Source organism: Cervus elaphus, unplaced genomic scaffold (genome assembly GCF_910594005.1).
Source record: "Cervus elaphus unplaced genomic scaffold, mCerEla1.1, whole genome shotgun sequence".
NCBI classification, from domain to species: Eukaryota; Metazoa; Chordata; class Mammalia; order Artiodactyla; family Cervidae; genus Cervus; species Cervus elaphus.
Window position 1 is genome coordinate 110,400 of NW_025316723.1, and position 25,129 is coordinate 135,528.

Sequence of the window (25,129 nt, forward strand, 5' to 3'; positions counted from 1 at the left end):
ACCTTGGGCAGGCCTGTGAACCCACCGTCTGTGCAGGACCCAGGGCCAGAAGCAGGGAACCACTCACTGCCTCTTGTATTCCCAAAGGCTGAAGGGAAAGGTGGGGAAGGGTGGTGGGGGCTACTCTCAGAGGGAAATTTAGTACATACACATAAGTATTTAAGAAAAAGAAATCAGGGACAATTTGAGAGAAACTAAAATTCGTGGCCACAGGGGGCAGGGGGTAAGAAGCAGATTCCACAGCCTTGGGGTTCATTCATCTGTTGAGAGTTTTGGAGGTGGGGGCAGTGACCAGCCTCTGCAAAGCCACTTCGAATCCTCCCAGCACTGATGCTGACAACACACAGCCCTACTCCACTCCAGGATGGTAAAAGCGCTTGGTGCATGTTGGCCCCGAACCGTCAAACGGTGCCAAAGGCTGCACCTTCAGGTACCCCTGTGGGGCAGCAACAGGGGACTCTAAAGAAGTGGGTGGGACTGGAGCCAGGGCCGGTGGCGCTGGGCCAGCCTGAGCGGGCCCTCGAGGGCAGCCTCCCTAAAAACCACAGGCTTGGGGGATTTTTAAGAAGTAGGGTGGCAAAAACTCACAAGGAAAAGCAACCGTTTTAAAAAGATCAGATCCCCTCCGCTCTCACCTGAGAGAGGATATCAGAGCTGGAGGAGAAACGCACCGACGTGGAGTGTGACAAGGAAACCAAAATGGAGCAATCGTTTACAGAAACACAACTCCTCCTGCCCCAGTGGCAGGCTTTTTAGGGCTACCTTACCCGTCCTCCCCTACCTGCACCAAAACGCCAACAAGATCCGCTTGGTTCGCCCCGAGACGCTGCTGTGGCCCGAGGCGCAACCAGGCAGGCGAGCGTGGCTGCGACTCGGGCCCTGGGCACAGGCGCCTGGCCCGTGTCCGGCTCCGGCCGAGACCCACCCAGCCTGGGGCCCGAGGCGCGCTGCCCGCCACACCACCCCACTCCCAGTGGAGCCCAAGTGGCCAGTAACTGCCTGGCCCGCTGCCCGCCGTGAACAGAAAGGCATTTTCAAACGCGTCCACTCCACCGCACGGCTCCAACTTCACCCCGGCCGCTGCGGGCACCAGTCCTCGACAGAACTCACCTTCCCCGAGCAGGGGCAGCAGCAGAAGCAGCAACCTCAGCCCCACGGCGCTGGCCGTCGCCTTCGCCATCGCCGATGCACGCTGCGGCTGCGGCGAGAGGGACGCTTCCTTGGGCTGGGGGGCTCAGCAGCGGGGTGCGGCGCTCAGCACCGCCCGTCCTGGAGCGGAGGACGCAGTGAACACTGCGGGCACCGAGCGTCGGGGCGCGGGCTCCACGGCACTCTCCGCAGCTGTGCTCGGGGCTCGGAGCACATGACTGAGGAGGGGAGGGCGCGGGCTGCGCACGAGGCGAGAGCAGGGGCGGGGCGGGGCAGTGAGGGCGGCGTGGTGGGGGGGGGGCGGAGTGGCGGGGGGGCGGGGCCAGGGTGCGGAAGTAAAGGCGGGGCGCCGGGTACCTCCCCAGGCGATCCCTGGTGCGCTTACCCCAGGGCGAGGGTTAGTAGACCAGAGCCGGACGCGGGGTGCAGGCCGGGCGGGGCACGAGTAGGGGCGAGGTGCGGGGTCCGGGTACCGGCCTGGCAGCCGCAGCCCCAAGCCGTGCACCTCCGCACGCACAGTCACTCTTCCTCAGCCTGTGCGCCCTCTCGCTGTCTCTGCGCTTCGACCTTCCCTGCCGCCCAGAGAGGGCAGGGAAACCAGGCGGGGATGCGGATTCTGGGCGGACTGGCTGGGAGTGAGCCGGAAGGGACCTGAAGACCAGGCAGGTGCCCCGCCTCCAGGCTCCGGGCACGGGCGCATCCTCCGCCATTTCGCGGAGGGGGGAGGTGCGGTGGGTGCGCGGCCTCTCTGGCGGCCGAAGGTGGGAGGAGGGGAAGAGCCCCCGCGAGGGACCCTGAGCCGGCGCCTTCTGTGCACTCCAGGGGTGCGCCTGGTGAGTGGCTTCTGTAGTCCCTCTGGGGGTGTCCTAGCGTTAGTTTGTGAACCCCTCTTTAGGACTGGTCCAGCCAATGAAAACAGGGATCTGACCGGGCACACCTTTCAAAGAGACCTGGAGCCAGCGTTAACGGAATGCTTGGAGGGTAATACCCTTTCCCCCCCACCACACATTAGAGTTCTTAGGATGTGGGGCTGACAGGGTAGCAGAGCAAGTAACAAGAAGGAACTGGAGCCCAAAAGAATTTAATTTTTGCACCAAGAAATGATGCCTATAAACACATCTGATACTAAAGAGGGAAGACTCTGGGTCCCTAACATGGGAGGTCCTGGGGTGAGGGGGGAGGTGAGTACTAGGCTCCTGTGGGAAAAGTCCACTGTTCTCCTCCCACCTCCCAGCTGCCTTTTGAGGTCTGGCCCCCACCAGGGCACAGAGGAATGGGATGCACTTGGGAGCTTGGGGTGGGAGGATCCCAGGTCCCTAGGCCTGAGGTGCCCCTATTTCAGGGTCTTTTCTTCCTGCTGTGCACAGAGCTGCGCCCTCCTGCCTGGCTGAGCTCAGAGCTGAGTAAGAGCTGTGCACATCACTGCAGATATGAAGTCAAAGTGAAGTCACTCGCCATGAGGAGGAGGAGCTGCCGAGACAGGCTGGCTGGGGGCTCTGCCCCCTGAGATGTCCAAGCCAGCCTGTTGGCAGAAGGCCAGGGCACAGTGCTATCAGCTCAGGAGAGCCACCCTGCGGCCACCAGACCTTATGTTGCCTGCCTCACCCTCCCAGGGCTTCAGGCTCTTGGACATCTGGGGCTGGAGTTGGCTGTGGGGGATTCCCCTGGGTGTGGGCGAGCTACCTCTGGTGCTAATAGTAACCACCAAGGCTGAGCTGCTCAGGCCTGTGCACAGCGAAGGGACCTGAGTTAGGAAGGGAGATCCCAAGAGAGACTTCTTTGTTACACACAGACTTCTGTGACAGGAGGATGCAGAATGAAGGGGGGTGGCCTGGTGCATTCTTTCCAACTGGCCCCACCCTTGTGGAACTGCCCCAGCCAAGCCTTGGCTGACACTGGTCAGGCCGGATGTCCAGTCGTGCTCTGGGTGACCACCTCAAGGGCCCATTGGACACTGTGCTCCTGCCTGATCCCCTCAGGCCCTTCCACTCCTTCCCCACCACCACCCTTGGGGGTCTTGAGAGGACATCTAAGACTATGGTGGGGGTATTGCCTTCTTCTTAGAAAAAAGTCCAGGGAGCCTCCTATGTGTAGTTTTATCCCCGTCTGTGTATGTACACATGTATGCATGAGCATATACCTGTGTCATGTGCAGGACACGGATGTACACTCGCCCCCATGTGTATGCCCAGAGACCTGACCAGATAATCATCTAGGAGAGGGCAGAGGTGAAGCGTTGGGCTTTCTGGCCTTGGGTCCTGCATATCTATGAGACCCCCATGAGTCCCAGACAAGGCCCATCTCCACCAGGAGGCCTGACATCAACTCTTTGCCCCAGTCACCCTTCCATGGGCCACCCCAATGGAGTTGTTTTTCTCCTCTGAATTTCTGGCCCCACCTTGCTCTTTTCCCTTCCTTCCTCTGTTCTTCCTTTTCCTCCCTCGCCTGCTTCCCTCCCTCTTCTCTGGAAGAATCTCTTCTCCATTCCTCCCCACAGCACAAGAACCAGGCTAGCTGCATCACTGGGGCCTTGGGGTCTTCATCATGTACTAGAACATGGGAGTAATAATACAGTAACTACCTGGCAGTGCTGTGAGGCTGAACCCAAATGAAGCTTTGACAGAATCAGCACTGTTTCTGGTTGTCTAGAAAATGAGCTTTTTTTTTTTTTTTGGCTCTTCTTCCAGGGGTCCTCTAAAGTCCAAGGTGCTGTCTGGATGTTAGGCTGGGGGCAGTGACCTGGTGTGAAGGTTGCAGGTAGGCTCTGAGTTGTATCGAAGCCATCTCTCTCTGGTCTGTGTGACCTCAGCATGTTTGCAACATCTCTGGGCCTCAGGAAAGCAGAGCTCTCTCCCTTTAGGTGCCTGAGGACAGGTGAATCCGAGGCAATGGGCAGGAGCTGTCCTTGTTATCACTGGTTCCCGTCAGCTGTGGAAGCTGAGCTGAGGCAAGAGTGGTCGGTGGACCTAGCTCAGGTAGCACAGAACACAGGTGACCCCTAAAACGGGCTGTCTGCTGCCCCAGCTCTGGCTTCCCACCTGCACAGGTAACAAGTCACACCTGCATGGGGCTGGCAGCCAATGATACCAGCCTGCAGGAGCCAATGCCTGTCTCCAGCCCTCCCCACAGGACCTACAGCTTTCTCAGTGGAAGGAGAGAGAGCCCTAGAACCCCAGAGTCCTCTTTGCCACCGCAGCACTTATCTGAGCATGTAATTACACATTCGGGAGTGGTGGGTTGATTTCTGCTCATACCTCACCCAGGCTTTGGGGGCTTTGCTCACATCAAGTCCCCAGCCCAAGGGTACCACTGGCTGGAGACCACTGGAACCTAATGGGGCCTCAGGCCTGGCAGTGCCTGCCTCTTGCCTCAAGGACACCAAAGAGAAGGACTGACCTAGCTTACAAGCAAGCCATAGCAGTAACAGGGAGCTCGAATTGGCCAGTCCAACAGGTATGACCTGAATGCTCTTTAGAAAAAACATCTCCCAGGGCAGTTTCATAATCTGCCTTGTAATGCAGATTTAGACAAGTTTTTACGAATGCACTTTTTAAAATAGGTCTTAATGGATCCTTTGCAGTAGTTACAGCCCATTGTGTAAATGCAAACAGAAGGTTTTTTGAAAACATGTATTATTGATCAGAAAGGCAGCAGCAATTAGAAGCCAGTATGTCATATCATTCAATACACACTTCCTATACAGTCCTGCTTGTGCTCATTCATAACTTTCTGACAAATTATCCTGTCACTGGGAAGCCTTTTCTTTTCCCTTTTGCTTCTAGAAGCAAAGGCGAACCTCTCCATCAGTTATTAGCTAGAGGTGAATGAAAAATTAAGCTTACCTTTACCATCACAAAACCTATTTATGAATTCTCCAGTTTCCAGACTGAAATGACAAAACCTTCAGGTAAGATGGATGATGCCTCTCGATTTGTTCTGTGGCCCACAGTGGAAAAACAAAACAAAACTGGTGACAGGTAGCATATGCTACCTGTCATGTTCAGGTGGGCAGAATCACAAAGCCAGGGAGGTCTGCCTTGTGGCAGGGTTGCTTAGCCAGGGTCTACAAGGAGGGGCCTTGAATGTCCCTCCCTGGTCATGTAACCTAAAATGATCAACAAGCATGAAGTTGAGCCTTGTTTTTGCTCAAAAATTCACATCCGAGTCTGTATTTCACCTGATCTGCACATTTACCATTTACTCTTCTTGAAAAGTTCATCTATTTAATAAATACTTGCTGGGCACTATTTTCCCAGCACCCTTTTCAAACTACAGTGAGCTAAGCCAAGACCCTTCCTTTGGGGTGCTTCTCAAGGACAATCACCAACACATAAGGTACAGACACACAGAGCATTCACAAGTGACCCCAGATGGGGAGGGGCATGGGGCAGGGTGTCTGTCAGGGCGGATGTCCCGGGGAGTTGACTTTGGGCAAAGAAGACAGAGCTCTGGGGATGGTGCTGCCCACAGGGAGTGGGGGAAGTGACAGGGTGGGCCTTGGGGTTTCCTCTGTTGCCCCAGCAGGGATAAGGGGTCTTTGTCTCCCCATGAAGCACCTCCTTGGCAGCCTCACCTCACCCCTCTAGAAGGTGCAGTTCTGGTCTCTGAGAGGGTTACAGCCTGCAGGATTGGCAGAGTGAATGCTCTGACCCAGGCAATCTTTAGGAGTGGAAAATGTCTGCTGTGTTCTTGGTGTGCTGACAAATAGGAAGTCCATTGACTTAATGTCCTGTAATGGCTTCTGAGGCCTCCTTGCCCAGGATGGGGTGGGTGCAGCTCCAGGCACGGTGTGCTGCTTCTACATCCATCTCAGGCCTGCGGGTGCTGAGGCAGTGTGTGTGTGGGGGTGCCGCCATCCCTGGAAAGGAGGGGGAGGGGGGCTGGCCACCTGCCTGTGGGAGGGCATAACCTGTGTGGCTCCCCCAGCCACCTGTGCTTACAGACAAGCCCGCGAGCAGCAGGGCACTGACTGACCCCCGTTCTCCCCACCCCAATCCAGGAAGTGCTCCTAAAGACCTTGTTCAGTGATGGCAGCAGCCCCAGGTGGCCAGGGGAGGTGGGGAGTGCTGTCTCGGGTAGATCTAGGGTGCCACCATTGCTTCCTCTCTAACACCTCCCTAAAGGTGGCTATCTGAACCTAGGTGCATGGTTGGGAGGTAGCTCCCAGCTCTGCTGTAGACACCTCACCCAGCCCAGGTGGGCACCCCTCAGCACCCCTGTTTGCTGAGAAGCTGGCCAGCCTGGCCTTCATCCCCAGTGCTGTCCACAGAATGTTCTGTGATGGTGGTAACTTCCTCCTCTGTTCCATCCAATGTGAGGGCCACTAGCCAAGTGTGGCTGTGGAGCACTTGAGATATGGATGGTGCGACTCAGGAACTGAATTTACAATAATGTAAAATTAAGTAGTCATACATGGCTATGTACTTATTGGGCATTGATGCTCTAAGAAACACCTTCCCGGCTTTACCCTGGGGCTCCTGGGGGGCTGGGCAGGCTCCTAGCCCAAACCTCCCCCGCTGTGGGGAGAGCAGAGAAACCAGAGCCTGCTGAGTCCCAGTGGGCTGTCTGATCCAGCAGCTTCCACTCTGTTTCCTGGTGGATTGAAAGTGCCAGAGCCCCCACCCCCACCCTCAACAGCAGCAGTCTTGCTGGGGTTCCCCCTGGGCACACTCTCTCTCGTCCTGGGGAATCTTCTGTTCCCCTGCAGACCCAGCACCAAGCCTGACCACATCTACTGAAACCCCTGCCTCCTGTAGGCAGAGTGGGCGTTGGAGGGCCCTGTTCTCAGGGGCCTCTTTGGAAAGGGGCTGATGAGCTCATGCATGTTAATATGTTGTGATGAAGGGCTGTCAGGGGACTCTGTGCAGCAGCCTGAGACCCAAGGGCTTGCTTGCTGGGGCTGGGAGCTCAGCATCTAGCCCCTCTCCAGGGCCTACCTCCCTCTGCTCCCGAGCCACCCTGCCTCCAATGGTCTCAGACTCCCTACGTGTTCTGTGGCCACTGACCTCCACTGGCTGTTCCTTCTGTCTTCCTGCCTGCCTCTGGCCCCCTCTGTTGTTCAACTCTTAATTGTCACTCAGAAGTCTGGGCTCCAAGATACCACTCTCCCTAGCCAATACTCAGATGCTCCATCTAAACAATTTGAAGGGAACCCAGTATGCTTCCTGGGTTTCCCTGGTGGCTCAGTGGTAAAGAATCTGCCTGCGTTGCAGCAGTCGCAGGAGACGTGGGTTTGATCCCTGGGTTGGGAAGATCTTTGGAGGAGGATATGGCAACCCACCCCAGCAACCTTGCCTGGAGAATCTCACAGACAGAGCAGACTGGCAGGCTACAGTCCATGGGGTCGCAAAGAGTTGTACCCGACTGAAGCAACTGAGCACACACACACACACACACGCAGTGTGCTTCCTGTTTTGTTTTTGTTTTTGTTGTTGTTTTGGCCATGCCCTGCAGCATGTGCGAGCTTAGTTCCCCAACTAGGGATCAAACCCATATCCCCTACATCGGGAGCATGGAGTCTTAACCACTGCACAGCCAGGGAAGTCCTGCTTCCTGGTTTAACTGTGCTGGATTTATCTCCCGGCCCTCTCCATGGGGACATGATGAGGACTCAGGGTGCTAGTTGGATGACCTGCTGTGAGGAATGGCCCTGGAAGCTAAGAAGACAGCCTGGGCAGAGGCACAAGGTGCATTCAGGAGGCAGGAGGTAGGGCAGGGCCATCTGCTGTGACAGCATCAGTCCTTACCGGTGCACACTCACACCCCTCTGCCCCCAACTCCCTCTGGGCTGCCTCCTTGGTGTGAACAGAAGCCTGTTGAGTCTGTAAACATCAGTGGAAAGGGTGACAGGAGCAGGGCTGGAGCCGGAAGACAATTCACAGGGAGGGAACAGGAGGCCCCAAATAAATCATTCAGGGCCTGACATTTGGAGCATTTGAGTTTGAGACCAAACACAGATGCCCTTTAGATAAATACATTCTTGAGACGTGTTCCACAGGAGAAGTTTATGACTTGAATAGGTTTTTAGTGTCAGATGAGCATCAGGAAGTGTTTTGTTGAGAGACCTTCTCTTAAAAGCTCAGAATCCTTCTCCTCCCTCTGGCCCTTTAAACAGAAGGATACAGGGATCCTCAACAAGGGGAGCTTCTCTTTCTCCAGGTTCCCTGGGGATTGGCCCTGGGCTGGGATTGCTCAACTGAGGAAGGTTCTGGAAGGTTCTGAAGACCTCAGTGCTCCAGGCCAGCAGGGTTGGGGGTGAGGGTCTCTCAGGAAGCTGATTTAGAAGCATAGAAGCACCCTCCTCACTCAGAGCAGCTCTCCCACTCCCCACCCCCAATTCCTCTCTCCACAGAGGTCCACAGGAATGAGAAGGGCTCTGTGTGGAGATCGTGGGTCCCCCTCAAGCCTACAGAGGTTGGCAATTTTCTGTGGGTTGGAAACTTTACAAAGTTCCCCCACGCTGAAGCCCAGGAATACGAAGGAGCTGGGCTCACTGCAGGCCCTACGCCAGAGAAAGGAGACATGAGGAGAAGGTCAGATGCAATCATGTCTGGAAGCTTCTCCCTTCTGGCTTAGAGACAGGCCCCTACCTGCCCATCCCGGGCTCTGTCCCAGGACCTCCAGGGAGCCCTGCGGCTGCTCTCTGCCCAGCTCCAGCCCGGACACCAAGTAGCCACTGGTGGGGCTGCTTCTACTACCCTGTGTGTGCTGCTCAGCCCTTGCCCTGCCCCCCAAGACAGGGGCTGCATTGTGAGGGGTGGATGCAGTTGCAACCTCTGCGAATTGTAACCTGTCCTTGAATGAGGCTACCATGGAAGAACTCACCACAGATTGTCTGTGCTGTGACTCAGACACACAGGGAGGCCCCCTGGCTGAGCCAGGCAGAACTTGGGCTTGTCTTTCCACCACACGTGGGTGTGGGTGGGCTGGGGGCACACAGGAAGGCCTAGGACCTGGCTCACGGAAACCACATGGATGGAACTGAAAGGAAGCCCATGTGAACTTTGTGGGCACAGCAGTCCACCTCCTAGTACAGCTGTGAGATGAGCACTCAGGTGGTGGGGGATGGGAGAGAAGGGACCACTGTGTCTGTGCTGTTCTCCACACAGGACATCTCCCGGGGGCAGGAGAAAGGTTCTAATCAATCAATACACCAAGACTCCACACTGATTTCAGGGAGGGCCCCTCGTTTCCCTTAGGTGACTTCTGAGGACACCCGGAACCACATTTTCAACCACTCCTATAACTGAGAAACTGCTGTAACTGAGAAACTGAACCTCGGCTTTTCCACGTCTGTGGATAATTCTGCCCTCCCACTCCGCCCCTCCATCTCCCACCCCCTAGCAATGGCCCTCAGAGGCCTGTCTCAGACCCTCTCTTTGCCCCAGATCCCTGGGGTCTCGTGGAAAGCTGATTCAGAAGCTTAGAAGCATCCTCCTCACTCACAGCAACTCTCCTTCCCCTCCCCAACCCCCACCCCCTCCTACCCACAGGAACCTGATGGCTGGTCTACAAGATGTATTTATCTAAATGGCCAGATCACTCCCTGTCCTAGTCATTTCATCCATGGCTGTGTCAGGCAATGAATGAACAGGGAGACTGATGCAGAGAGGCCGGGACTGAGCAGGCACCTGGGTGCCTGCTCTCCTCCCTACCCCCGCCCCGGGGCCCCGAGCTTACCTCCTTCGCTCCTGGGACTTGCCCAGACCCTCATCAGGAGTCCACCTCAGGGATGGAAGAGAAGAGTTTGGATGAAGCACCTATGATCTTCTAAAGCTTCGCTCCTGCCTCATAATTGTTTCCTTACAGGATCCAGACGCTTGGATACAGCTGATTCTCTAACACCATTCACAACCTTTTTTTGTTTTCTTCACGGTTGTCTTGGAAGCAGCTGCCCACAAATGCAAGCAGCCTTCGTCTTTGGGGGCTCCTGCGACCTTGCCTATGGTGGGGGGCAGGAGGGAGTGACCTCTGTTTTATTTCCCAGGTGGATACCCAGGCTGCAGAGGGGCTTTGCCTGGTTACCCATTTGTATCTGTAATTTATCAGCAATCTCAAAATCCTAAAGGTTGAATTATGCATGTCTGACCCCTGGAAGAAAAGCTGAGTGAGGTTTCCCTGGGAGGCAAAGCTCTGAGGCCTGAATCATCTCTCCTAGAAGAGGAGGCCGGCCTTGAGTGAGCACAGTGGGAATGGCTCATGGCTGTGGAGAACCTACATGGGGGCAGCCCTGGACTGGAGCTTCTAACTCATTCAGGGTCACAACACCCGCCTGGGTGGGAGCAGTGCCCCATTTTCCAGGCAGATTGCTGAGGTGCAAACCCAGCTGTTCCTTCTCTGGGCTTCTTGCCCTCACTTCACTGTTGGTTTCCAAATTCTAGTGCAAGGCTGGTCAAACACACTGTGAGCCTGCCCCCCAGGTTCTAACTCTGGGTGTGGGGGTAGGGTGACACATTGTCCTCGGGACTAGATCCCTGGGGCTGCTGATGCCGCTGGTACCCGGCCCACTGGGTGGGGATCAGCTGCCCAGAGCATGGTGCAATGGGAGAGACACAGGTGAGGATCTCAAAATGGAAGGTGCCTGCTTCACTCTGCTGCTCGCACGCCCTGTTCCCAGTGAGCCTCCCCTCCTCTGTGTCTCCTCCCTTTCTGCAGCCTCCATCTGCCCCTGGCTGATGCCCATGGCCCTGGCTTTGCTGGGAGCCCACCCAGAACTCACCTTCTCTGCTCCTCTTCAGGGACCCACCTGTGTTTGCAGACAGCTGTCTCCTCCTAACACCCGTTTTTTTCAGCTGGGTCCCTCATGGGAGACTCAGACCCGACTGAGTCCACTGGGTGATCCAGCACACTCACTGTGCAGGTAAAGGGTGGTCATCTCTTTGTTTTGGCTGGATTCTACTGCCATCCAACTCTTGCATGGGGTGGAGCTTCAGAGAGTCTCCAGCAAACATGATTCTCTCATCTGCAAAGCAAGTGGGCTGTCACCATCACCCAGAACATGCCTGCTCCATTCCTCTGCAGGGACACACCTGTATTTGCAGACAGCTTTCTTCCCCTAACACCCATGTCTTCAACTGGGTCCTCAGAGCAAGACGGTTATTGCCATCATCCTGATGACCACGTGTTTGGCTCTCGGGGACCTGGTCTCTGCCAAGCCATGGTCCCTTGACAGAGGCTAATTCAGGTCCTGTGCATGGCCAAGGGGGACTGGGGAAAAAGAGGAAAGAGAGGATGCCAGGGGACTCTGCCCCTTAGTCAGAGGCTCACAGGCCCCTCCAGACAGCGCATATACATGGCAGTGGTGGTGCTGGCAGCAGTGACTCTGGCTGGCCTGTGCATTGTTATTTCCAAAGACCGAGTCTTTGAAGCAAAGGAATTTTCATTCCTTTTACATTAATGAAAAAACTTGCAACCAGAGGAAGCACCCCACTAAATGACTGATGCTCCACAAGATACGCACTGTTCAGAAATGTCTCCTAGTCAATGAAGAAGTCAGTGGAATAAATAGTCAGTGGAATAAAAAGTAATCTGGCTACTCTAGGAATTAATATAAAAATATCAGATGCAGGATTTATAAGGGATGCCACCTCCAGCTAACCCTCCCTGGGTTAAATACCCCAAGGATGATGATTTACATCCTGTGCTGCAGGGCTCTGCCAGCATAATCGATAGGGGTGAGAAATGGGGCCACCCGGCCATGCTTGCCTGCAGGGCTGGGGAGGGGAACTGAGGGGGCACAGGGCAGCCCTGCAGGCTGCTAGGAGCAACAACCCACTTGAGCTGTCTGTCCTTTCTTCCCCTTCCTCTGCCTCACTGGTGAGCTCCAGACCCGTGGCCCATGTGTTTCTGGAAGCCTGGGCCATGGTCCCACTGGTCCTCACCCCTATGCCCAGCTCCTCCAGGCCTACAGGAGGCGGCCTAGGGAGAGGAGGGCAGGGCAGGCTGAGCCAGGTGCTGCCAAGACCAGAGCAGTGGGACCCGCACCCCAACCCTGGAAGCCTGGGCAAACCTCCTGACAGTAAGCAATCACACAGCCATCTTTGCTCTGCAAGAATTACTGTCCCCAAGTCTTGGTTTAGGGTGAAACTTGCCTAAGCAACTATTTATTCCCACTGTCCCAGACTTAGGATCTGCTGTTGGATTTAAGCCCTTGTTGGGCATTCCTGGGGTGCTTCCCTGAGGGAGCTCCAGGCTGGGGCTCGTGCCCGGAAACAGATGGGCCTCACTGCAGCTACAGGGCTGGCTTCCCTGCTGTGCTAGGTGAGATGTGCATCATCCCCACTCCTCCACGGTGAGGGCTATGCCTGCTCAGTTTTGCCCCAGTGTGCACCAGCCACACTTGGCGGGGGCTGGGCAGTGGGTTGGACCAGCCGGTGTCAGGGCCAGCCAGGCTGCCCCTGGGGGGTGGAGTGGGGGGCAGAGGAATATCCTGTCATCTGGCCCTTGATGTTGAGGCCCCGGAAGAGGCGAAAGCAAGGAAGACAAAGTGTTTACTTACTCCTCAGCCCCTCCCTGCCAAGCCTCCCATGGTCCCTCAGCCACACTCTCTACTCTGGAGTTGCAGCAGCTGTTGGGGGAAGGGGCACCAGCCTCTCATCATGCACTGCCCAGCCCTCTGCTCTAGCATTAAGCCTAGTCATTGCCCTTCAGGAGTGTCATCTTCTTCTCTGACCATCCAGCCCTCAAGGGAAATTCCTGTAGGGCTGGCAGTGAGGAAAGTCTGCGGGAAAGAGAAACTAGGGTTCCTTGTTCTTGATCCCACAAGAACCTGGCCCTTCCCCGGGAGGCCTACTGGTGTCTCCTTAGCACATCCACCCTGAGCAGCCTGGCTGAGTGCCCCGGTGTCCGCCACACTTCTGTTCACACCCACACTGAGTGGGCCCAGCACAGGCCTCCATGCCTCATGTGAACTAAAGCCAGGGACAAGTGACCCTGAGCAATCTCAGGGACAGAAAGGCCCAAAGGGACCACTCGGTCTAAGCCTTATCACAGAAAGACTGAGGTTCCACTGAGACTGGCCAAGGCCACAGGGTAAAGCTGGCCTCCTGGCCTGAGGGCAGTGCCCTCTGCCCTCTGCCTGCCAAATCACCCTGATGCTGGTCTAGGCTACTGTGCAGTCATCCTCAGTCCTACTAAAGGGAGAAACATAAACTCAAATACGATTTTCATTGTATCAGGAGTTGAATGGTGTCCCCCCAGATCCATATATTAGAGTCCTGACTCTGTTAGCTTAGAATGTGATCTGATTCAGAAACAGGGTCTTTACAGATGTAATCAGGTTAAAATGAGGTCACTGGGGTGGGCCCCAATCCAATATCACTGGTGTCCTTATAAAAAGAAGGAATTTGGACAGAGTCAGGCCCAGAGGGAAGGTGAGGTGAAGAGACATAAGCTGAGGAGAGAGCCCGTCGAAAGATCCTCCCATCACAGCCCTCAAAGGAACCAGCCATGATTTCAGACTTCCGACTCCAGAACCGTGAGATAATAACAAGCCATGCAGTCACCGGAAACTGATGCAGACTGGAAAGAAGGTCCTGGTAATGAACATAGAGCACTATTAATTTTACTTTTTTTGGGGGGGTGCTTTTGGTGTTTCAGATTTTGCTGTTGTTTAGTCACTAGTCGTGTCTGACCCTTTGTGACCCCATGGACAGTAGCTTGCAGGCTGTTCTGTCCATGGGATTTTCCAGGCAATCATACCGGAGTGGGTTGCCATTTCCTTCTCCAGTTCCAATTATTTGTATGCTTTTAGTTTTCATTATGAATTCACAAACTGGGGTGTATTTATCAACGGTCAGAGACTCAGGAGAGGATGCTGATGGGGAAGTCTGCTCAGTGCATTCCAGGAGCTGAGGCCCTCCTGGGATGTGGGTTCCCAGGTTGCTGGGATAGAGGGCAGAGAATTGCTGGATATGTGTGTGGGCCACTGAAGTGTGAAATGGATGAGGACACTATAGCCCACATTTCCCGCTGTCTTAGTGATGTTTTCTGTCCACACTGATGGCAGTGACCTTGATCAGGAACCCCATGGTGACCCATACAGGGCACCTCCATCCAGCCAAAGAGATGGAAGCAATGGGCTACTGAGTGCTTGCTTGTCCCTTCACATAAAAACAGGTCAGTGTTGTTCTAGTGAAAAGGACTTTGTGGGCATTACTGCTGTAGGCGTAATCACACAATATGAATTCTAAACAAAATCACAGACCCCCATTTGGTGAAACTTATTCCAGGGAATTTCAGTGTATTGTTTGACACCCTGTTGACTCACACTGCTTAGTGCATTTTTGCTCTCACAGCAGCTCTGTCACTACTGGGTTTCAGTGGAGGCTTAAAAAAAGCAATTTCTCTGCAGGCCACAGCTCTAAGATCACAGGAGGGATTCACAGACCTCACAACCTTTGGGAAAATGACCAAATATCAAAACTAATACCAAACATTTTGCTACCAAGAAGACATTTCCCATTAAACAGAAACCCCCAGGGACTTCCCTGGTTGTCCAGTGGTTACAAATTCACCTTCCAATGTAAGGAGTGTGGGTTTGCTCCCTGGTCGGGGAGTTAAGATTCCCACATGCCTTGAAGCAAAATAAGTAAATAAAACAGAAGCAATGTTGTAAATATGAACTTTCGTGGTGGCTCCAGACAGTAAAGGACTTGCCTGCAGTGCAGGAGACCTGGGTTTGATCCCTGGGTTGGGAAGATCCCCTGTAGAAGGAAACGGCAACCCACCCCAGTATTCTTGCCTGGAGAATTCCATGGACAGAGGAGCCTGGCAGGCTACACCATGGGGTCGCAAAGAGTCAGACACAACTGAGTGATTAACACTTCCACTTTCAATGCTGTAACAAATTCAGTAAAGACTTTTTAAATGGTCCACATCAAAAAATCTTAAAAAAAATATAAATAGAAACCACTTCCAGGAATGAGACACTTCCTCTCCCACATATGGCAGACCCTCTGGAGTAGCTCTCACTGACCCAAATGTACTAGAGCTCCCCCAGGACAAGGAACTCTGTGTCCACCCATATTCTCAGTCGGTCATCCACAGAGCAGGTGCTGCATCCCTGGGTCAGAGAAATTCAGGGAAGTCCAAGAGATCATCAAGGGCAGCATTCTCACTGTCTATTACTCAATAACAAGCCATCCCCAAACTGTCTTAAAACAACACCGTTATTTCTTTTGCTCACGAGTCTATAACATGGGCAGTCCTCAGCAGGCATATCTTGTCTCTGCTGCACTCCGCTTAGCTTAGGGTGGCTCACAGCAGGACTGGAATCACATGACTTGTGTCATGTAGAATCACATGGACTTCCTCACATGACTGTGTGTGGTGCTGGTTGCTAGCCCAGACCCTCTGCCTTCACTGGAACTGTCCACCAGGGCACAGACATACAGCCCTGTAGGAGCTGGGCTTCCTTAGAATACGGCGGTCAAAGTCGTATCACCTTCTGTATCCTTGTCTCCAAAGTCCCCCTGCATCCCTCCGTCACATTCTATTTATCATAGCAGTCACAAAGTCCAGCCCAATTTCTAGGAGAGGGGAAACAGAATCCATCTCTGGATGGGGGTGGTGGTGGCAGGATTCTGGAAGAGCCGGCAGGACAGAAATATTGCTGTGGTCATTTGCAGCCTGCGACATCCTGGTCCAGAGGTCACACTGGGGAGTCTGGGTCAAGGGGGCAGGTTCCCAATGTGGTCCACCATCAGGAGTTAGGGACAGAGTCCAAAAATGCCTCCCTACTGCTCCTGAAGTGAGTCTGAGCTAACACTGAACAGGCCACACCTGTGTCCCCTTTGGCTCCGTAGGCCCATCGGCACAAAGACCAGCAATAATCCTCTCTCAAGACTCCTCAGCTTCAGCTGTCTGTAATGCCAGGACTCTCTGATCTATGGAATGAGTCATCAGTGGCATCTCCTTCAGCAAATGACCCATTCAAAGGGAAGATTTGTTATGCCTGGGGCATTTTATGAATGTTGTTGCTTTGTCTGGCAAGCTGTGATTCCATTAGGAAAAACAGCCGGCATGAGATGATGCTGCCAGGGCAGATGCTTGGATCGAGGGCACATGGGGGGGACCGGTGGCCTGTACCATGGCTGCTTCCTCCCACCTACCTGAGGGGGACCCTGGGTGCTCAGCTCCTCCCAGCCAAATCATAGAGTGGAGGTTGCAGGCTCAAGCTTGCACTCTACATTTGTGACACCTGTGTGAGACAAAACAACCCTGAGCTGGGCTCCCCTGGACCCCAACACAAGGGAGGAGCTGGCCAGGCTGCAAAGACAGCTGTCTGCACCCAGCACCCAGGCCCATGCCCTGGTCTTCCACTGCCTGGTATGGGTGAGTGTGCACCACCACCTGAGGCCTGTGCACCTGTTCACAGGTGACACTCACCTGGCAGCGACAGGCAGCAAAGGGCTCAGCTTCAGGAGTGCTGGATGCCAGGGGCACACCCTCTCCTCCTTCCCTTGCTTTCCCCATGAGGCCTAGCACAGTGCTGGGCACACACAGGGTCCTGTGGCCTCCTGCTCATTCTCAGAACAGGTCAAGGAAGACATGGACCTCAGGGTCTCTGAGACGGGGCAGAGTGGGCTGTGGCTGTGATGCTAGGCAGGGCTGCTATGAGGACCCCAGAGGGCTGGGGTGGGTGTGTTCCTACCCCTGGTTGGAGTTCCCTCCAAATTCTGGATCAAACTATTGGATCTGAGACTCAGAAGGGACTGCAGCCATCTCCAAGGTCAATGGAAGAAAAGGGAGCACTTGAGTCCTCAGAAAGTGAGGGTCCTGGGCTCCTTGGAGCCTCTTCCACTCCTGGTCTGACCCCCGCATTTCTCTCCTTGTCACTAATCCCCATGGCCCCTCCCAGAGATTCTGTCCAATTACTGAGCCCTTCCTCAGCTGCAAACCCCCTGTCATCAGTGCAGAAAGGGTTCAAAGTGGTGCCTGCCCCAGGGTGGGGGTGAAACAGAGCAGGGTATGGGCGAGGGCTCTGGGAACTGAGTGTGATAAGGACAATCCACGGACATCTCTCTTCCTCTTCCCAACACTGCCCCCCAAATGTTCCTATTCACCCGGCAAAGCTCGACCTTGGGTGGCCCAGTTTTCTGCCTCCCCCGAGTCCTCGCCTGGCTGGAGGAGGTGAGGGAAGCTGTCTGTGTTCAGGACCCTCTCTCCACAACAGTGGTCTCAGCCACCCTGGTTGCTCGCTCCCTGTCTTCTGTGCCTCCGCAGCCCTCACAGCCACCTCCCTGGGCCTCCAGATCTCTTAGAAGGACCTACTCAGCCTTTTCCAGTCCGTCTGCACCACCCACTCAGTCACAGCTCCTGAGCCTTGTGCATCGTCTTGCTGCAGCTTGAACCCACTTCTCAGGCTTCCTGGATCACTCCCTGTCAGAACATGCTGGAATGCTCCTCATCTTCAAACCCAAACTCCAAGACCTTGTGCCTATCCCTTATTCCTTGGCTCTTTTTCTGGGGGGAGGAGGGGCCTCATTGCTCGCAGGATCTTTGTTCTCCAACCAGAGATCGAACCTGTATCTCCTGCAGTAGAAGCATGGAGTTTGAACCACTGGACTGCCAGGGAATTCCCTCGGCTCTCTTGACAGGTGTTATCTTTGTAACCACCTCCTTTTCTGGCCCCTGTGGTCCCTGCAGCCCCCTGCAACCCCTGTGGGCCCCGCCCTGCCCTGACTCTGGCTTTGTCTAAGCCTGAAAGCTGAAGGACCTCCACCCAATGGGCCAGAAGTGACCCTCTGCTGTCCACGTACACTCAGCTCCTGGCAGCACTGGACTGCTCCTCCACCTGCCTGCACACCCGCACCCCCTCCTCCGCCCCCATCCCCAGGCCTCTCCTCACTTGGCTTCCTGGATACACCTCCTCCTCTTCTTCATCTGTGTGCCTTCCTTGTCTCCATTACTAAACATGGATGTGTTCACAAAAGATCCCCAACCTGGGCCGTCAGTTTAGCCCACACTGACTCCTCAGTGACCGCATCCAGACCCAGCTTGAAACCCAGTCCACCCCACCCCCAACACTCTCCTCCATCCCCCATCTATTCCCAGCCTCTCCTCCCCACTGAAGTCCACTCACTAAGCTGCCTGCCCTCCATGGACTCTCTGCATGGCCCCCAGAGGGCATCTCAGGTTTAATGCATCAAAAGTAAACTTTTTTTTTTTTTTTTTGTGGCTGTGTCATGTGGTTTGCAGGATCTTAGTTCCCCAAACTGGGATTGAACCAGTGACCTCAGCATTGAAAGTATGGTGTCTTAACCACTAGACTACCAGGGAATTCCCAAAAACAAACTCTTAATTTCCACTTTTCCCATCCCCAAATCTTGCTTGTCCTTCACTTATTCCCATCTTAGTAAAAGGGTTCATATTCACTCAGTTTCTCAGGACAAAGACCAAAGAGTTACAAGTGATTCCCTTCTCTCTTTCATACCTTGAATCTGACCCAACGGCATGTTCTGCTGGGTCTCCAGAACATACTCAGAATCTCATCCGTCTGCGTTGGTCCAAGCTGCTGTCCTCTCCAGGCTGTCACAGTGGCCTCCTTCTCAGGCTCCCACCATTGTTTCATCCCCTTCCCACAGTCCCAGAGGGGTGCTGGGGAAAAACTCAGCCCGTTGCATGGAGCAGGCAGCTGAGGTCCCAACCCCACCAGGGTGGAATCTCAGCAGCTGCACCAGATCACCTGCCCCTGAGCCTGCATCCTGAAGGGTAAGTAGTCCACAGCCAGCTCAGATGGGTGGCTGTCACCCATCTGATGCTCACCCACCAACCTCTGCTCACCCCACCTCCCTGACCTCAGCCTCCCCCTGCCTCCTCCTCCCCTCCCTCTTCTCCTCCTTCTCACTCCACTTGGGCTTCTCCAGCCTGTTGTAGGTGTGTGCTCAATTGCTCAGTCGTGTCCAACTCTTTGCGACCCCATGGACTGCAGCCCACCAGGCTCCTTTGTTCATGGGGATTCTTCAGGCCAGAATTCTTGAGTTGGTTGCCATTTCCTCCTCCAGGGGCTCGTCGCCTCTTAGGGATAGAGCCCTTGTATCCCTTGTTTCCTGCATTGGCAGACGGAGTCTTTACCACTGAGCCACTTGGGAAGTGCCCCGCCCACCCCACGACTGCTCTTCTTTAAATATAGCAAGCCTGTTGGTACTGGGGACTCTGCACTGGCTGTCCCTTCTATCTGGGAGATGCTTGCCCTTGACCTCTCCTTCACTTTGCCCAGATGTTGGCTCAGATGTTCCTCAGTGGCCATGCTCTAAGAAGCAGTCTCCCATGCTCTCCCTGCTCCACTGGGCTTTCTTTAGAATCCTGTTATGTTTGCATGGTTATATTTGTTGGTGTGCTTTGCACGTGCATGTATGGGTTTACATGAATGTAAGCTTCCAAGAACAGGGAGTTTGCTCTTTTGTGTCCCTAGTGCCTAGAATAATACTTGGAACATAGTAGATGCTCAAATAGCTGTTGATAACTCAGTAAATGAGATGATGTTGCATCCACATCAGGACATGTGGGTTCCTGGGCCTTCCCAATAGCTGTGTGCTATTCCACAGGTGGACATGCTCAGGTTTAATTATCTGGCCCCTCACTTGAGGACATTTATCATTCTTATTCTTTTGCTACAATAAACAAAGTTTCATTGCACATCTTTGTACACCCATCTTTGCATTTATGTGTGAATATAGTGAAAAATCAACAATTACAGGCTCTGCACTTGCTGGATCAAGGAGTGTGTGCATTTAAAGCTTTGGTAGATAATCCTAAATTGTCACCCAAAAATATTTTTTACCAAATTATGATTTTTGAATTTTTAAAATATTTGAAAATCCATATGTCAAAGAATGAATTAGCCTCACTCCTTTAAAGAGCTCTTGAAACTGAGATCAGGCTCTGCGACTGAGTGTCATTTCACAAGGGTGAGACTGAGTCTCAGGGAGGGCATAGGGACTGTCATTCCTTGGCCATGGCCATGGTAGTCAACACACTCCAGCCCTGGGGTCCCACACCCTAGCCTCTTTCACCCTTACAGAAATCAGCCTTCAGTGCCTGTCACTGGCTGACTTTGGGAAAATTTAAGGACAGTCACTGAGAGTGGAGGGCTGTTATTATTCTGTATTGTCAGGAACTTCCTGAAGCACCAACCCAATAAGGATCTATTCAATGCTGGCTATGTGCTGCAACAGTGTGGACACAGCCTTCAACAACCCAGAAAAGCTTGGCCTTCAAAGAGCTTGCAGGGCATTCAAGGAGACAGATAATGAACAGGAGAGTACGTCAGATGGGAAGGAAGGATATGAGAAAGCCAAACCAGCAGAAACCGTATGACTGCCAGTTTCAGACAGGGCTTCAGGTCTTCACACCTCTGAGTTCTCACACTCTTGTGCAGCTCCCTCCCTCCAAGTTTGAACTGGACCTGGGACTTTCTTTTAATGACTAGGAAAGGCAGAGTGATGGGCTGGCACTACCAAGACTAGGTTACAAATGCCTGTGAGGGGACTTCCCTGGCAGTCCAGTGGCCAAGACTCTGCACTCCCAATGCAAGGGGCTCAGGTTCAATCCCTGATTTTGGAACTAGATCCCACATGCTGCAACTAAAGATTTGGCACAGCCAAATTACTTAATTAAAAAACAAACAAACGTCTGTGAGTCTGTCTCACTGGCACGCCCTCCCTTTCCCCTTGCTCACATTGATGTTTTGAGCAGCACAGGAGGGCCCATGTGCCAGGGACTGAGGGCAGCCTGGGAAGAGACAATTACTGCCCACAGCCTCATAAGACAGCCTTATGCAGACCCAGCCCTGAAAGGACCCCAACCTAGCTTGCCTGAAGTTATGAGAGACCCAGAGGAATAACAAGACCACACCCATATTCCTGACCCATAGAAACTGTAAGATAAACATGCAAATACTGTCTTTAAGCTTCTACGTTTTGGGCTAACTTGTTACTCAGCAATAGCTAACTCACACAAAGGGGAATAGAGAGTGCCAGGGAGGTGATGCAGTTTAAAATAGGATAGGAGGGAAGGAATTATTTGAGAAGACTTGAAGAAGGGGGAGACTGAGCCTTGGGATTCCAGGGGCAGAGTTGGATTTTGGATGGCAGTTACAAGGGTGGCTGGAATAGAGTGAGAGGGGCAAGAGGCAGGGGCAGGAAAAAGATGGATGGAAGGATGTCACGCTAGCATTTTTTTTTTGACCCTGAACTTGGGCAAAGGGGGATTTTAAGACTTTGAGCAAATGCACATTTCAACAGGGTCCAGGTGGGTGATAGGTTTAAGGGAAGGTGGAGGGTAGCAGGGAGATGGCCAGAGGTGTCAGGTCCCCAGTTTACATGAAAGGTGACCATAATAATAGACGTAGGGTGTGAGGGAAGAGTTCCTACATCTAAGGGGTGGGGTGTAGGGGGCAGGTTTGGGGAAACCTGGCGGTTGGGGTTCACAGGCCCAAGATGCCTGTCCGACCTTGAGGCGGAGGGCTGAGCAGGCAGTTGGGTCAGGCAGTGTGTACAGTATTTAAGGCCACAGGACAGGAGTGAGCGTGGGGGTAGGTGAGGAGAGGACCAAGGGGTGGGAGTGAGGCAGGGAGTTTGTAGTCCAGCCAAGGACAGCATGGGACCAAAGTGCTGGGTTACCGAGAGTTGAGGCTGAGCACTGACTTAGCAACTGGGACGGTCAGTGTAGAGTGAGTCCAACAGAGGCCTGTCTGAAGGACGAGGAAGTAAGCATATTTGGATCTGGTGGGAACAGACACAGTGTGTCTGCAGAGGGACACACTCAGGACACAACATCAAGGGAGGGAGTGGGAACCAGGCCCAAGACAGGGAGAGGGCAACAGCCCTGGGAGCTGGTGGGGAGTCAGGGCATCTGGTCCTCGGGAAATTCCAAGGACCCGGGTGCCCCTGCAGTTCATGCCTGCCCCCGGCCCCCCACCTCACTAGCAGACTAGTTACCCTGGGGGTATCAGCAGGGCTGGAGATAAACTGGGCAACTGCCTTCGGAATTTCCTGACCTGGATGAGGTTCAGCCTTTAATCTCATGTTGTATCTATAGCCTTGTCTCATGTGGTTTGTGAGAAGCTGGGGAAAAAAAAGAAAAGGGCTGATAAGCTTCACAGAGGGGAGGAGAGACCAACCCAAGACGTTTTGAGTGAGCTCCAAGGTGCCAGTGAGGGGAAGGACAGAGACTCAGGGGGCATGGGTCTGAGCTGAGGGTGCAGCCAGGGGATGCCGAGTGTGCCAGGCTGCAAGACCAGCCCCGGTCAGACACCCGCTGTGGGGCTGGACTTCCCAAGCCTGTTTCTCCATCAGACAAATGGCGTGCCTGGGAACACCACCTCACAGGCTGTAGAGCAGGAGCAGGAGGTGGGCAGGGAGGGACCTTGTGTCCTTCTGGGAGAGGGACTCAGGTGGCACCAGTGGTGGGGGGTGGGGAGAGTGCCCTGGAAAGTCGAAGTGTTGCTCTGTGTGATGGGTGGGAGGGTGGTGCAAAATCGTATCTGTGAAAGTATAAACCTACCACTGAACTGAGGAAAAATGCCGTCTGAAACAGCATCTGCTTCCCTTCCTCTTTGTCTGGGCCCAAGAGGATTTGCTGCCTCTCAGGGGCCAAGAAAGCAGGTAGGAAGAGCAGGATGCGAGGGCTGGATGTCTTGACAAATTGAATTTTCCTTCTTTTCTGGCCTCCTGGGGGAGATATTGTGTCCTGCATTGATGCAAATGTGTTCAAAGTGCACTTTCCACAGACTCAGAAATAACGAGCTGCCTTTCCGCTGAGGCCTGGGACCATGGCAAGGACCCTTTTGCTGAAGGTGGCCCGTGGCTGGTCACAGAATCTGTGGCTGGCACAGCGGCAGAGTCCAGGTGCCATGATGGGTGAGCCAGGGGAGCCTGCAGAAGGCATGCAGAGAGCAGCAACCCCAGGAAGCATCTAATATACTCCTTTTGCTGTGGGGAACCAGGGCCCAGAGAAGGCACTGAGCTGCCTGGGGCAGGCAGGGAGTCCTGGGCACCTGGCCTGCTTCTCCCTGCCCCACCCTCCAGGCCGTCTCAGACCAGGTTTGCTTCTGGGAAGGAGCAAGGAGCTGTCAGCCAGCAGTTGGTCTTCAGCCAGGAGTTTGGGCTTTGGCCAGGAGTTGGTATTTGTTAAAAGAGATGGAAAAGGTGAAACTGTTATCAAGAGGCGGTATCTGAGGGCTGAGTTCACTGCAGGGTCTCAGGAACTAGATAGCATCAGCCTGGCCTGCTCAGAGGACATGAAGGAAAACTAGGGCAGTCACACATGGGAGTCGCCTACTCTCCAGCTGGCCTGCCCAGTGCTCCTGAGAGCCCGGAAGATGGAAAACAGGTTAACAAGTCCGGGAGGAAATGAGCAGAGATGCCTTTGCTGCCAAGGGCTTGGTTCAGCAACCCGATTGCTTCTGGCTTCCTCACCGGCCTGAGGCTGGTAGTGATGGCCATTTCTGGCAGAAGGATGTCTGGGTTTGAAAGTTGGAAAGGAGTTCTTTGGAAGCCTCGGATCCTGGTCTGCATGGTTCTCAGCTTTGCTGTCTCAAGAAAATGTGGGCTCCCAGGTGGTCCCCATGGCTCAATATTTGCCTCTTGTTTCACAACAGGTGGGCCTCTATTTAGATGGAACCCAAGAGCGGAAGAGGGTTCTGCTGCTGAGAAAACGTTTGGTGAACTTCACTACCCACTCCTGATTCACTGAACATGGTCACGGATATTCCTTTCATGGGATAAAGAAAATAGTGGCAGACTCGGCAAGGTCATTCTTACCTTCCTTTCCCTTATGATCTGCACTAATTGCGGCTGGAAAGCTAATTAAATTCCCAGCCTGTCTTGAACTAAGTGTGGTCAAATAATACAGTTCTAGTAAATGAGATATAATTGGCAGTCAGCTGGGGGGTTCTGGGCAGACTTGTTTTCTTGATTAAAGAGCCATAGGTGGCTGGTATTTCTAATTTTCTCTCCATTTCCCTTTTTCCTGCCTTGCAGGTGGATATGACACCAGGAGTTGTGGCAGTCATGTTGTAACACTGAGGCAGAACACATGAAAAAGAGGCAAAGTCCTTATGGAGACAGGGCTTGACATGGCTGAGCTGTTGAACCTAGGCCAGCAGCTGTCAACTCACAGGCCTCTTGTAATCTGAGGTAAAACCAAGCTTTATTTGTCTAAGCTGTTGTGTTTGGAATTTCTGCAGCTGAAAGCACTGCTGGCTAATGCACACCACTATGACAAAGTATCAGCCAGCATCACAGGTGACAGTGAAACCCTACCTGCATTCCCACTACATTTTGAGATAGGGGTGTGTTCGCTGTAACCACCAAGAATGATAACAATACAAATAACATTTCTGAGTATTCATTACATGCCAACAACTATCCTAAGCAGTTAGCATATTGGCTCATCTGATCTTCCAACAATCCCGTGGGGAACGTTTTACAGGTGTCAAAACTAAGGCACAGAGAGGTTGAGGGAACTTGCTCAAGTTAGTAAGCAGTGAGCCAAGATGTGAATTCAGAAAGTCTGGCTCCAGGATCCATCCTCACAGTCACATGTGATACTCACCCTCTCTCTCTCTACAATTAAGAGTCAGGGGAGACCAGCATAGCCCTGATCGAGGCTTCTTGTCCTGAGCTTCATGGCTGCCTCATTCCTTCCTTTCATGCACTTCTCCGGGGAAGCCAGCTACCTGCTAAAGGAGGGTGGAGAGCCAGGATCAGAGCTGGAGGAACTGCGATCTGAAATGTTTGACAGCCTCGGGCTGGGGCAGCCTTTGGGGCTACTTCACAGACAGACAAGACCCCTCCTCTGCTCCAGGGCATGTATGAGTGAACACTGTCAATATTTTTTCTCTTCCTTCTCCCATTTCCCAAGTTGATTAACCCCACTTCTGATGAACATCTTTTTCATTTATTTTTAAAGCTACTTTAGTATTCAGTAATGGTGAAGGCAATGGCACCCCAGTCCAGTACTCTTGCCTGGAAAA

General features: G+C 53.5%; 1 protein-coding gene, 1 long non-coding RNA gene and 1 other non-coding gene across 5 annotated transcripts in view; 1 reads left to right on the forward strand and 2 right to left on the reverse strand.

The window, feature by feature from the left end:
• Window positions 1–1,771, reverse strand: part of LOC122691321 (proto-oncogene tyrosine-protein kinase receptor Ret-like) — a 49,608-nt gene extending 47,837 nt beyond the window's left edge. The window contains 2 exon segments of the mRNA XM_043897938.1: window positions 1,111–1,269; window positions 1,535–1,771. Of these exon segments, the coding sequence (XP_043753873.1) occupies window positions 1,111–1,180 (70 nt within the window). The 5' untranslated portion in view covers window positions 1,181–1,269; window positions 1,535–1,771.
• LOC122691322 lies at window positions 1,480–24,380 on the forward strand. 3 transcript variants are annotated; one of them, XR_006340392.1, is made up of 5 exons: window positions 1,480–1,546; window positions 2,045–2,130; window positions 3,837–3,906; window positions 23,753–23,904; window positions 24,135–24,380. It is a non-coding gene; the product is annotated as an uncharacterized LOC122691322 (long non-coding RNA). The 3 variants fall into 3 exon arrangements; XR_006340393.1 differs by lacking the exons at window positions 1,480–1,546; window positions 2,045–2,130 and adding an exon at window positions 1,851–1,982; XR_006340391.1 differs by lacking the exon at window positions 1,480–1,546 and having other exon boundaries at window positions 1,956–2,130.
• On the reverse strand, window positions 18,357–18,429 carry TRNAE-UUC. The gene has a single exon. It is a non-coding gene; the product is annotated as a tRNA-Glu (tRNA).
• Window positions 24,381–25,129: the final 749 nt, after the last annotated feature.